At 44.1% G+C, this 14,628-nt stretch overlaps 1 protein-coding gene across 4 annotated transcripts in view; it reads right to left on the minus strand.

Annotated features, from left to right (window-relative positions):
• Nucleotides 1–1,257: 1,257 nt before the first annotated feature.
• SV2C (synaptic vesicle glycoprotein 2C) overlaps nt 1,258–14,628 on the minus strand; it is a 224,218-nt gene continuing 210,847 nt past the window's right edge. For all 4 annotated transcript variants that reach the window (XM_006051065.4, XM_044925469.2, XM_044925470.2 and 1 more), the window contains one exon: nt 1,258–9,467. In XM_006051065.4, coding sequence (XP_006051127.4) covers nt 9,284–9,467 — 184 coding nt within the window. In that variant the 3' untranslated portion in view covers nt 1,258–9,283. The remainder of the gene's footprint in view (nt 9,468–14,628) is intronic.

Here is a 14,628-nt window from a genome sequence, read left to right on the forward strand (position 1 = left end):
TGGGGGGAGGTAAATCTTGATTAGTCTAAGCCAGTTATGGTAATTATGTTCCCCTTGTTAGTGATTCATTTAGGAGCAGGCAAATGATGCAAACTCAGACAATGAGATAGAGGGGGAAGTCTGCTGGAGGGATCTGACAACGGTCTCCTTGATCTCAGAAAGGATCATAAAGAGGGGATGGTCCCTCTTCTGCCTTCAATTTTTGTGTGAGAATGTGATGTTTAGAATTGCTGGAACTGGGACTTCGCTGGTGGTGCAGTGGTCAAGACTTCATGATCTCAATAGTGGGGACCTGGGTTCAATCCCTGGCTGGGGAACTAGATCCCACATGCCACAACAAGGATTCTGCATTCAGCAATGAAGATTCCATGTGCTGTGACTAAAACCTGGCACAGACAAATTGAAACAAGAAGAAAGAAAAAAATAATAATAAATAAAAAAAGAATAACTTTAAAAAGAATTAAAAAAAAAAGAAAAAGAATTGCTGGAACCACCTCAAGGGGACAAATGCCAGTATGCTGAGCATGCTAAGTTGCTTCAGTCGTGTCTGACTCTTTATGACCCTATGGACTGCGGCCCACCAGGCTTCTCTGTCCAGGGAATTCTCCAAGCAAGGATACTAGAGTGGGCTCCATTTCCTTCTCCAATGCTGAGCATGGCTGACCTAAAACATGTAAAGAACCTGGGTCTCAGTGATGTTGCCAAGCCACGTCATACCCAACCTTAGGATGGTCTTCTCTCCTTTGTTATGTGAAATAACAATTCCCTTCATCAGTAAAGATATTTGAAGCTGGGTCTTCAGTTAAATGCAGTGAAAAGTATCCTTTGGGGATTACCAATCCATAGCTGGCAGTTTGTGTTTCAGCTTCCAATGCCAATGCTATAGAATATAGCATTTTTCCTCATCATGCTTCTCAAACTAATATTCCAAGCAGATACTACCAATCCATTGGCGTTAACGTGCTAGAGAAAATCAGTTTGCCATTCCTGCTCTGGGGCAGATGAACACTGAGTCTGCTCTGCCACCAACTCCCCCACAAATACTTTTTTTTCCCATTGACCCTGGCTAACAATTAGAATGTATTCCTGTGAAATCAAACAATACATCAGTACCCATGATACCAACCCACAGAAACAATTCAAATAAGCCTGAATCAAAGGAAACAGTTTTTCTTTATGCTCAAGACATTTTAAAAAGTACTTATTTTTGTAAGGGTCAGTTCACATTTGCAAGGGGAAGTCAGTCACACGGCAATCTTTATTTGAATATAATGGAGCAAAAAATGCTCTTTTATTAATCTGATGTCCATTAAATATCTTTGCAGCTGTTACATGAATGTTAGTTGTCTGGCACATAAATGTATACACACGTCCACAGCTGATAGACTTACGCTGTACACGAGTCACCCGATGGAGCATGCCCTCACTCACACAAGGTCACACATGGCTGTCTTGGGCATTTGTTAAAACACACTTGGTCAAACATTTTGGCAATACAGGAATCAGACACAGAGGAGCATACCAGAAAGTTGAGTTCACAAGAGGACCAGCTGTACTTAAGAGGAAAACTCCAAACACCTGAAACAGAATTTATTGGGGTTCCCACATGCAGCACATATATACAGTACACTTGGGGGCAAAGGGAACATTCATAGCAGGAAGGCTTACATAGCATAAAAACAGACGAGAAACAAGACATAACAAAACGCCCAACGCCAAAACCAAAAAGAGGACCACTGCCAAGATCTCATTGCAAAGGAGAGTGAATTGTTGGGTTTTACATGTCTGAAATGGAGATCCACCCAAAATAAAAAGCTCTTCTAGGACTTTATTTACAGGATGTTGACATTAATAAAGGATGTATGGTCTGTTCAGTGTGTTTCTGGATCAAGACAAGGATACATAACCACATTTTGGATAGTATGAAACACATATCAGGAAAGAATATTTCTTTTTTTCTTTTGATTTAGGACATAGATTCAGTACAATAAATGTATAACAATAGCAGAGGAAATGAGATTAAGCCAAGCTGTCCAGTTCTATCTAGTCAGGCCTGCTGAATGCCAAAGGCAAGGAAGGAGTTGTAATTCTTCAACACCTACTTGGGTGCGAGAGGGGAGATGCGTTGTAACTTCAAACAAATTTATTTCTGTTTGCACAGCATAAATAGCCAATTTATTGTACATTGCCCTGGAAGGAACAATACTTAAAGGAGTGGTGGATTCTCTGCAATGCGGGTATTATTCTGAATCAACACAAATGCAGAAAGTAACCTTTGCATACCGACATGAGATTGAACTTGCTGAGTTTTTCCTTCTCTTGGGTTGATGAGCAATGCTGACCTGCAAACCCAGGGGACTCAGTTTGGTGTGGTCCAGGTCAATGGAGTGGGTGGCCACGTACTGGTCAGGGCTTTAGGTAGCGATATGCAGACCACTGTCTGGTGGGAGGAGTCTGATTTGTAGCATCTATCAATATTTGTGGTGTAAGTACTCCCACCATGGCCGATTTCAAGTTACAAAGGTGAAATCATGGGACCTGCAGTTGGGAAGAGATGCTAAGGAACCCAGCATCACATGGTATTTCTATCACACAGACACAGTAGCCATCGGTTATGTCAAGGGCATAGATAATACTAAAATGGAAGAAAATAATTAGAAAGTGATGAGTTCTGAATATTTTTTACCATTGCTTGAAAAGATAATGACTGTAAGTTCACAAGTGTTAATGTTTAATAATGGCTGTTTCTCAGACATAGAGAACAGACTTGTGGGGGAAGGAGAGGGTGGGATGATTTGAGAGAAGAGCATTGAAACATATACATTACCATAGATAAAACAGATAGCCAGTGGGAGTTTGAGGTATGATGCAGGGAACCAAAGCTGGTGTTCTGTGACAGCCTGGAGAGGTGGGGAGGGAGGGGACACGTGTGTGCCTATGGCTGGTTCACGCTGATGTATGGCAGCAACCATCACAATATTGTTAAGTAATTATCCTCTAACTAAAAAAATTTTTTTTTAAATGACTGTTTCTCAACTGGCTCACAAAATTCCTAAAATGGTCAGCACTGAGGAACTGGTCTGCAGCTGCTTCAGCCCCTCCCTGGCTTTTGATGACTTGGCCCCTGTGAGTGGCTGTCAGTCATTCTCCAGGCACCTGAAATCTGCTTAGGACTCTGCACCCCAACTTCCAGGGTGGGCCGCTAGCTGCTGTGAAGCCCTGTGAGAGTCTGAGCAGAGGGCCAGGGTCTGCTTTCTCCTCCTTCCAGTTCTGGACATGAAGCCAGCACAGACATGGTAGGGTAGGCAGAGAGCAGGCACCCTCTGCAGCTTCAGCACTTAAATTCAGGACTTCCCTGGCAGTCCAGTGGTTAAGACTCAGCGCTTGCAATGCAGGGGGCATGGTTTTGATCCTTGGTTGCTGATCTAAGATCCCACATGTCTCAAGGTATGTCAATAAATAAATAAATAAATAAATACCACCCCCACCTGCGTGGAAGGCACCCAGCCTTCTGCACCAAGTATGAGGGTGTGTCTAGCTCCTCTGGGTCTATGAATTCCAGGCACCTCACTGCAAGCCTTCTTGCTTTTCAGGAGTCAAGCTTTGAGCTCTAAGACTTCTGCCTCAGAGATGGACCTTGCTCAGATGGACCTCACTCAGATCTCATGCCAGTGGTGCCCAGCCCATCGTGTGCAGGAGCTGGGAAGCAGCTGGAAATCTTGCCCAGCATAGGGAGCTTGTCAAAGCCAATGGTCAAGAGCTCACACCCGCTGACACCCACTGCCCTTCCTGGGGCCTCTCCAGCCAGCACAGCATCACATTCCTTAGTCCTAAGGGCCCCGGTCAAGCTCAGCCTCGATTTCTATGCCACGAGAGTCAAGAGGAGGCAAGAGCAGGTGGAGAAGAGAAGGGAGAAAGGAAGTGAGTGCTTCCTGCCTAGAGGAGGGAAGGAGGAGAAAGTCAGTGGAACAAAAGGAAGTGGAGACTCGGGGAGGGGAAGGAAGCGGGTGGCTGAAAACCACCTTCTCTGCTTGCACCTCGGGCCCCAGCCCCCAAAGGCCGTTTGCAACTTCCAGACACTCTGCAACACCATGTGCTGGCCTTAAACTGAAGTCTGAACATTGCCCGCCACTGACTGTCAGAACTTGTTTTCTGGGTGGCTTATCTGCTGAAAGTAAAGATGAGGAAAGCTGGTCTAGGGGATCTGCAGACAGCTGACTTCATCACAAGTCTTCAACATCAGAAGGGAAACATCCTGGAAAGCCAAGGCGGGACTGGCAGCAGCTGGGGGATTTGCTGACTCTGCTGCTCTCAACAGACTCCCCAGCACCGCCAGGAGTTTAGGCCATGAAAAAGAAGGCCCCAGAAGAAACTAGGACTTTACAGACCAACACCTCTATACAGATGGGGCCATCTTTGCTGCTGATTCTTTTCCTTTAACACACAGCTTCTTGCCAGGATATTTAAAGAAATAGCACATGTATGGCTCCACTTTCCTCATTTTCCAAGTAGGTACTAATCAGTAGTCCCTCCAACAAAGGCCAGGCAATTGTCAAAGACAGTGCCAATTTCTGAGTAGTTTCTGCACTGCCCACAGTAGGCTATTACTTCTTTTAAATTTGGAAAAATTACATTTTGTGTTTATGGGGAGGGGGTATCAACAGGTAATGGAAATCAGTATAAGACACCCCCCCTCCCCACCATTACAGATGTTTTCTCTTTCATTCTCCTTGTTTCCCTGTCATTATTTAAGTCCTGCAAAGGATTAACTACCTGCGTACAATACAGTGCCTCAACCTATTTAATAGCACATGCAAGTTAATAAATATTTATTCATGAGATGACAAGTGATCGTGAATGTTCTGCCCAGGCCCTTCTTCCATCAGTGCTAATAACCTGAAACCAGGCCCATGAACTGTATCCTTGCCACTCAAATCCTGGGATTCGTAAACCGGATTGAGGAGGTCTTGTTGGAGAGAAATGAAAGTCAGTCCTGGAAATGGCTGTGTCTGGTTGGTAAGACACTGTGGATAGGAAGAGCAGTCAGTATTTAGAGCAAAAGAACATCACATGGAGAACTGTCACTTCACACCTGAAACAAGCAAGGGACACACAACAAATCAAGAAGCTACTGACAACTTTGTCTACATTACAGGTTGTGAGAGAAGCTTTACTCAAAACACGCTTGCAGAAACAAAAACTATAAGAAATGTACAGTCCATTTCAGAGTGCCCTACTGTGTAGACTTCTTTTTGCTGTGGCAAGTTGACTGGTATTTCTGTAGGTTTGGTACCTGGACTAAGTACAGAGTGATATGGGAGTTAATGGAAATGCAAATATCCAGGCAACATGCCCTTAACAATCAACTGATTGCCTTTCCATGACACCAGGTGAAGGCCAAATCCAGGCATTTCTGACTTGAGAACCTTGAATGCATGAACAAGTGAGGGGTTTTACTGAAGATAAATAGGTAAAGGCTATTTGGATATGATATAGAAAAAAAAAAAATTGGAGAATATCATATTCTGTTTTGATTGGCAGAAGGAATCAGAAGCTATTTCCATGGAATGCTTTAGAAATGACCCCAGGCCTTGGGAAATCTTGATTCTGCCCTAATCTCTTCATTAGAACCTTCTCAGTATCTTGGATTCTCCTTTCTGTCACTACATTTCTTTTCCCACCTCTCGCTTGATATCCCAAGACATCCAGAAGAGCAGCGACATAATTTAGTGCAAACCTGAACTTAGATTCAGTGAGATTTGTAAATGAAGGTGCATCTGACAACTTAGGTAAAATCACTTAAGACCATGTTTTATCAATGCAATAGAGCAGAGCCAGGAGAGCTCTGGGGGGCATCCTTTCTCAAAGGACCGATGAGCAAGGCTTCTAATGTCTGTGTCCCGCAGGGCGGGGCCCTTTCCTAGGCAGGCACTGGGAACCACCACACCAACAGTGAATGGAGATGACGCTTGGGATTCTAAGAAGCTGCAGCGCAAACAACAAAGGAACCATGTCACCTGTCCCACATGGCCTTCCCAAACAACTTCCTGAGCTCTTGCAAGCTTGCCTATTTTTTCAGTTTCTAAATTCAACCTGTTTGGTGCTTGTAAAGATGATTTTAGCATCAGAAGAAGGTAGACAGTAAGATGAACCTATTTTTGTGAGGGTCTTCTAAAGTCCTGGACTAGTCCCAGCAGCAAATTAGTCCCAATCCTTTGCTCCACAGATGGGGCAACTGAGGATCAGAGATGCTCAATGACTCACATCCTCCTCAGCGAGATCTGGGTCTCCCTGTTGGTTAGTGGGCGAGTTTGGGCTAGGACCCATCTGTCTTATCTCCCAGGGTTAGTCCTTAGGGTGTAAAATAATCCCTGGCTGCTGGCTTTGGCTTCCAAGGCAGTGAGATTAAATGAGAGGAGGGTAAAACCTATTACTGGGGGTATAATGTGGTTCAGGACTTACAGAGAGGAACAGCTGGGTTTATTTCCTATTGAGAGGACCAGTGATAATAACAGGATTTGGGAACATTCTGGATTGATTCAAAGCACGTGAGGAAATTTTAGCTAGAAAAGGAGTTAGAGATCTAGGAGCCAGCGGGACTGTTTCCCAGGTTTCCATTTACGCATGTACTCTCATTTTCTTTCTACTGCAGATGAAATGAGATGCAGGCTGCGCGTCCGAGTACCAGCAGCCTGCTGCACTGGATAGAATTGAGAGTTTCCATCTAATCGCACGGCTCTATCTTAATCCTGCTCACCCCACAACAAGCCAGACAGGCCACACCACATAGCTGGGGAAGAACCTGAGCGCTCTCATTGAAAATGCCAGTGTGGGTGAGGAACAATGTGAAGGAGGCAGGGAAAACTGCAGGGAAGGTGGTGACCAAGAAGGTTTGTGACCACAGACCGTCCAGGAGATTAGAAGAGATCCCTCTTGGGCCACCTGGGAGGTTTGGATTTAAGTGACAAGAAGGTCAAGAAAGGTCATTCCAAAGGGGATGCATGCAGGCAGGTCTCATCCGGTGTGGTTCTGCTGGTTAATCCTATTCTGATCCATCAAGCATTCAGATAAAATTCTATGTAAACTGTGCCCTGCATATTTGATGCATTTAAAATGATCACAGACATCCGAGACATTTCTAAAAGTAAAGACAGTACAGTAAGCAAAGTTGACTGTGGCAGAAGATCTAGAGATAGCAGCATCCATGCACGTTTCTATTTCTCTTTTGAATGGGTTGGTGGAGATACACTTGTCACTTGAGCAGTTATCACTGCGCAGGTGACATTCAACTAAAAAATCTACTCAGGTCCCCAGATATGTCTCTTTGAAAAAGATAAGCCAAGGGGTAGGTGGGGAGAAGAGTACATAATGAAGAACATCCAGGATATGTTCATGGGTTGTCTGATTTGTCTTTGTTTTCCAACAATATTCCAGAAGGCAGAGGCGAGAGTTCTGCTTCTTTCCATTGACAGCGTTCTAAAAGATTTGTTGATATTGTTCTACTAGATCCCGTCGAGTCTTTACTGGTTTGCCTTCTTCCAGTCGCCTTCGTAGTTTGGGGTTTGAGTTTTCCTGATATTCTGGCCCGGAGCCTGCATCCCCAGGGAGCTGCTCTCTTCCTGTGAGCCCCCACACCAGGCTGCCGCCCCGTATAGGCCTGAATTACTTCAAGGGAGAGTCAATTAATGGCTTATGTTAATGAAAGCAGCTTTTCACAGTCTGAACTATGCAGTCTGGAGCTCTAGGAGGATCAGGAGGAAGGGGAGAGAGAGGCGGAGTGCCCTCTGGGGTGAAGACATCTTTGAGTGTCAGGACTCTTGAAAACAAAGGCTCTCCCTTCCTGGAGGCCTAGGGCCATGACCTGTTGGAAATGCCTATAATAAGTAACAAGGATAACCCTCTAACAAGACACAGTGAATTTAAGGAATATTGTTTTAATATGGGATTTATTCCTGGCTGCTGGTCATCACTGCAAGTTGACTTGGAGGTTTCAGATTTCAAAGAAGATGAGTAAAAAGGACCAGCATGGAGGAGGGGCGGCCCCAAGGGGTGAGAAGGTCACATAGCTGACAGCCTGTGGGAATGTCCTGCTAACCTCTCTCTTGTGGGCCAGGAGGATTCCAGAGGTAAAGTGAGCAGCCAAAAGCCCCCAGGAGATGCAACCCTTGTCTGCCCAAGGGCTCCATGGAGCTCAGCGGGCTGCGATTTCACACAGAGGCAGCGGCTAGGAACACATTGACCGGCTCCAGCCAGGGGCACTGCTAGAAAGTCCAATGTCACTTCCCCAGGGACACTGGCCCCAAGACACTGGTCCCCTCGAGGTATCATTTGGCATTTACAAATGGCTTTAGGTCTGAATTTCTAACTCATTTTCAATTTACAACAACTTAGATGGCTGACAATCGCGAGAGAGTTTGCGTGAATGACGGAATCAGGTGGGCAGACCCAGTTAGAAAGTGGCTTTTTCCCATTCATTGTGTTATCTGGCAAGATGGATGGCAGCTGTGGGTGGGAGCAGGGCGGGGGTGAAGGCAGGCCAAAGATCTGAGTTCTGACCATCTGACATTCTGAACCACGTGCCACAATCACACACACAACTAAAGGCCCTTTTCCTCGTATTTTTCAGAATTTCGTCAGGCTTCCTGGCAGAAATCTTCCTCATGCCGTTCACAGATCTTTGTTGCTAACTGCAGAGCCTCTATTTTTCTTGCCAGCCGAGTCATCTTAATTGTCAAGCCTGAAAGAGCTCCACCCAGTTCAGTTTGGTGCCGCAGGGCTTTTTTTTTCTTTTGAAAGGCCCTGCTGTAACAGCAAGAATTGCTGGGTGTCCTTTTCTAAGTAAACAGGAAATATCACTGCAAAAAAAAAAAAAAAAACCTCTCCCCTCAGCACAGTTGCACTAATACGCCGATTTATCTTTCCTGTGAATGCTGAATTAGGAGCAGGATTGTTTCTTACAGCAGTCCAGTCCTCTTCTTAGCTTCTGAACCTTACATTGAGGAGGATCTCAGGAAGCCTCGGCTCACAAGACACTTAAAAAATTCTGATTTCTGGAAGGCAGTAGCATCACAGTTAGGAAAGACAACAATGCATGAAAAAAAAAAAAAAAAAACCAACCCAAACCCTGCAAAATCACACTGAAGGGATGAGACGGTATGCATCTACATTGTCGTCACAGCAGGTTAGAGTTCTGGTATTTGACCACCCTTCTGGAGCCTTGAGTCAGTAGGAGGAGTTGACCCAGGGCAAGAGAAGGAAGTACAGGATGGATGGCTTTTTTCCATTACATCAGGACCTGGGTTCGTGTGTCAGGCAGGCGCAGCCCCACGAGTCCTCCACACACCAGCACGGTGGAGGCCAGCAGGATGGGGATAGCTTTGGTGATGCTGACCAGGGAGCCAAATATCAAGTTTCCCAGGACGGCCGCTGCTTTGCACAGTGCGTTCAAGAAGCCAAAGCCTGTTGCCCTGCAAAGGACAGAGACATGAACAAGGCTGAGAAAGTGTCCCCCAAGAGTCCAACTTTAGACACAAATGTCTCCTACAAGAATTTTCAGTGATCTTCACGTGGACTATTCTGTATGTCCTTATTTAGTTGCTCAGTCGTGTCTGACTCTTTGTAACCCATGGACTGTAGCCTGCCAGGCTCCTCTGTCTGTGGGATTTCCCAGACAAGAATACCAGAGTGGGTTGCCATTTCCTTCTCCAGAGGATCTTCCTGGCCCAGCGATGGAACCCACGTCTCCAGCATTGGCAGGTGGATTCTTTACCACTGAGCCACCAGGGAAGCCCTTATGACCTTAGAGCAAGTAATCAGCTATCTGTCAGCACATCTGGAAGCAGAGAACCCCAGCTGCTGGTATTGGTCCTTCAGCCCTCTGTTGACTTTCTTGCCACCTTGACTGATTCTTATTCTACCCATGAGTTTATTAGTGAACAGAAAGAGAACGGTCATTCAGAGAGTCAGAAAAGTTTCTTCTCTCTTCCAGAACTAAATTAAAATGTATGACCATATATGTCTTTAAATTTTACTTTCTACTCCCTACTTCCTCTTAGTTTAGTTCATTTATGATGTTTTAAATAATTATAGAACATAGGAACTTTCAGAGAAAATCCAGGATGACGGGGTTGCATTCATTTTTCTCGTACCATGGAGGTGAACTATTATGACTTCATCCCAAATGGTTTTGGTAGCAAGCAGAAACTCATCCCTGAGCTTGGTGGCCTCAAATGAGCTAGGGACACATTTCTTGCACCCTCGTCAGAGTTCTGGGTGGATAATCAAGCCTAAGACAGAGGAAAATCAGACTGAAGGCCCATAGAAAACCTTGCTTAACTCTGCTGACATATAATATATGCAGGTGGTACATAAATAAGACACATCCCATTTCTTAAGAGATTCTTCAGAAAAGAAAACTTTTACTATCTTTATGGGTGTTGAATATAATTTTAGTGTGGTCTTCTAGGCAAGAAATTCCATCTTGTTCATGAGAGTACCGATACTGCTGACATCATGAGATAACACGGATTTCCTCTGCCTTTATGCCAGGTCACTGTCTTTTGGCCTGTCACTGGCTGCACATGTCTAATAAAGGCACACTGAATGCAGGGTAACTGCTGGATACATTTTTTCCCCTCTAGAGAGATATGTATTTTATATGCTGTAAAATGCAGTACTTAGTACACATCTTTCTTTGATTGATTTGTAAATTTGTTAAGTGTAGGTTTTCCTTTGGCTAGTCAGGACAACTACTTATCATGACTTATGCTATTCCAAGGGATACTTTCTACAACGTGTAGATATTTACTACGGGGATTATACAGCCATCCCCCTTTCCACACCACAGGAAAGGGAAGAGCACCCCTCTTGTGCTGAAGGAACCAAGCCCTTCATTTTGCTGGTTAGAACAGACCTACAACGGGCAGCAAGCGCTACCTTTCTTTTTTAGCCAAAACACCTAGAGCATCGAGTAAGCAGCCTCTGCAGCGTCGCAAAGTCTCCTTTTGTTACTGAAACTATAACAGAGGAATAGACGACTTCCTGAGACCTCAGAGTAGCATTGAGAGAGACGTGTCAGGAGCATCTGGTATCTGAAGCCTCTAAATAAGATGGTCAAATTCTTATCTCCTAAGAATCTCTGCTTCCATTTATGAATCTTGGATCTTGGAAGGGGTGTAACAGAATCTCTGATGGAGGAAAACAGGAACTTCTCGAGAAGAGGGTAAGCTCATTGTGTATTCTTCTTTTTCTTTTTGGTTTGTTTTTAAAGAAAGAGACTAGCAATAGCAGCAACCACCAGAGAGGAGATTTAATGTACTGATAACTATTTTCAAGTGAAATTTCTTGAAGGTTACATGTTGGGTACCACAGAATACGTAAGTAGAATGACACCATCATCTTCAGCTTCTCCTAGCTCCATGGTGATGCCATGAGGCCAAACTGCCTTTTTTTTTTTTTTTTTTTTTTTTAATTAAAAGATTTTTTTGAGCAGTTTTAGGCCTCCAAAAACTGAGCAAAAAAAAAAAAAAAAGAGAATTTCCATATCATCCCTTGCCTTGTACCCCTATTGTGAACATCTTAGTGTGGTTAATTTTTTATAATTCATGAGTGCATATGTGCTCAGTTACTCAGTTGTGTCTGATTCCACATGACCCCCATGGACTATGGTCCATCAGGCTCCTCTGTCCATGGGATTTTCTAGGTAAGAACACTGGGTTGGGTTACAATGCCCTCCTCCAGGGGATCTTCCCAAACCAGGGATCGAACCTGTGTCTCCTGTGTGTCCTGCATCGGCAGGCGGATTCTTCACCACTGAGCCACCTTGGAAGCCCCGTGTTACAATTGATGAGGCAAAATTAATATATTATCATGAATTAAAGTCCATAGTTTACATTAGAGCTCACTGTGTTGTATATTTTACGGGCTTTGACAAATGTATAATGACACGTATCCGCCACTACAGCATCATGCAGAACAACAGTTTCAATGCCCCAGAAATCCTGGCAACCTCTCATCCTTTTACTATCTCCATAGTTTTGTCTTTTCCAGAATGTCATATAACTCAAATTATATAGTATGCAGCCTTTTCAGACTAGCTTCTTCCACTTTTTTTTTTTAAACTGCATGTTAGTTTCTAGATTCTAGAAGTATAAATTACCCAATGCATCTTAAGGTAGTGAGATAAGCTGTATTGTTCTGAGGAAAATGGCCGGGGTGTGTGTTACTGATCAGTGAATGGGAAACAGTCTGTATGAAGAAGTCTCTTGATGCTAAAACTGCAGAGTGAGCCAGGGATAATTTGTACTGGGGCTAAAATAACCGCATTTTGCCAAGCTATCAAACACTGGCACAACTCAGAACAGGGTATAAAATACAGGCAGCTATCTCCTTTTATTACTGAAACTATAACAGAGGAATAGACGACTTCCTGAGACCTCAGAGTAGCATTGAGAGAGACGTGTCAGGAGCATCTGGTATCTGAAGCCTCTAAATAAGATGGTCAAATTCTTATCTCCTAAGAATCTCTGCTTCCATTTATGAAGCAGAGGCAGTTGTTTAGATGACAATCTGGTGTGGCTACAAAGCACACAGCCTCCTTAAATTGGTGTTGGCACTCCAGAAAACATGACTGTGTGAAATAACAGGTAAGTTATTTCTTCAAATACATGAAGCTGGAAGGTGTGATTTTCTACACACAGCAGACACAGTTGTATTAGAAAAACCAGTCTCAAAGTGGCTCTCCCTTGGGATTATCTGTGTATAAGTAAAGAAGCTTTTTATTAGTTCATTTGTTTCCTTGTTCTTATTTAAAGGAAGCCATGAACTTCCACAAATACCACAAGTTACCTTGTGCTCAAGTCCTTGGAGGGTGGTGTCACGTAGTTAGAATAAGGAACAGGTGTCTAAAATAGTGGTGGATAAAAGAGAAAGAAAGGGAAAAGCACACGAAAATAGAACAAAGGAAGGTCTGAGGACCAGAGTGAGAACCTCAGGTGACAAACAACCCTCCTGGCTAGCCCAGTTTACACGGGTCAGGCTCAGGGGGAGGAGAAAAAGCATATAAAAAGAGGAGCCAAAACTGAGCCAGGGGCTTCTCTACTCTTTGCCTCTTTTGGGTAGGCCCACCCTCACGCCTCGAGGATGTATTTTCCTTTGCTTGCCAAATAAAACTGAGTCAGACATGACTGCAATTCTTCCAGAAATATCTGCACTTTTGAATTGGTTTCGATTTACTGTTATGTACTAATGGAACCTACAAAAGAAAAACATCCACTCCACCTCTCCGACAAATGTTTTTTGTTTCTGAATTCCCTTTAGTATCCAATCATATCCATATTTTTGCAAATCACAGGATTTCTACAGGTTTCCTTTTCTGCTTTCCCCCTATCAGTCATAAAGCTGCTTGTCTCAGGTTATTTGTGTTTTGATTAAAATGAAATGATTTAGCACAGAACCATTATTTCTGTAACCATAACACTGGATAATCAGAGCTTTCCAAACTTGGGGGAACATAGACAAGATTGCAATGAACACCTTTACATATATTGGGCGTGCTAAGTCACTTCAGTCATGTCCAACTCTTTGCAACCCTATGGACTGTAGCCTGTCGGGCTCCTCCGTCCATGGGATTCTCTAGGCAAGTGTACTGGAGTGGGTTTCCACTTCCTTCTCCAGAGATCGAACCCACGTCTCTTATGTCTCCCGCATCAGCAGGCGGGTTCTTTACTGCTAGCGCCACCTGGGAAGCCCCCTTTACATACAGGACCTTCTTTGTTTGGATGTGTTCAGTAGGAAATATCACACAGTACAATACAGCCAAGAGAACACGTTCATGATGCAGCGTGGGGAGACTGAGGACAACGAGGCACGCCATGGTCCTCAGGGGAGGCCACTCCAAAGGCTTTGCATGACCTCTTCTCCTGCCCTCTCCCTGCACCTGCTGTCTTACTTTATGCTGCTTTGCACAGCTCATTTTCACTAGAGGTAATCAGTTTCTCATCTAACCTGCATCATTTCCTTTCCTTCCAGCGATCACCTGGACTCTGGACAGCGGTGAAAGCTCTCCCTGCTGGACTGGCCTCCCTCCTGCTCCCCTCCTAAACTTCAGGGCTCTCCCTTTGGGTTCTAGCCTTATTTAGGTCCTGGCTACATCTCTAGGGTGGGGCTGTGGAGCCTTTACATTGACTCATCACAACTTCGTTCAGGACTGGCACAAGGGTGCAAAGGGTGCTGTGAAATGAACTAAGGAATTTTCTGATATCTTCACAATACACTGGAAGTATATTTCTGTAATGGGCATTAAAAAAAAAACTGAAGTAAAGTTAATTTACAATGTTGTGTTAGTTTTTGGTGTACAGCAAAGTGATTCAGTTTTATATATATGCATGTGCATATGTGTATACATACACACACACACACACACACACACACACATTCTTTTCCATTATGGTTTACTACAGGATACTGAGTATAACTCCCTGTGTAATACAGCAGGACTTTGTTGTTTATTTTATTTATAGTAGTCTGTATCTACTGGGCCTCTCTGGTGGCTCAGACAGTAAAAAATCTGCGTGCAATGCAGAAGACCTTGGTTCAATCCCTGGGTTGGGAAGATCCCCTGAAGGAGGG

The sequence above is a fragment of the Bubalus bubalis genome, chromosome 11 (assembly GCF_019923935.1).
Source record: "Bubalus bubalis isolate 160015118507 breed Murrah chromosome 11, NDDB_SH_1, whole genome shotgun sequence".
NCBI classification, from domain to species: Eukaryota; Metazoa; Chordata; class Mammalia; order Artiodactyla; family Bovidae; genus Bubalus; species Bubalus bubalis.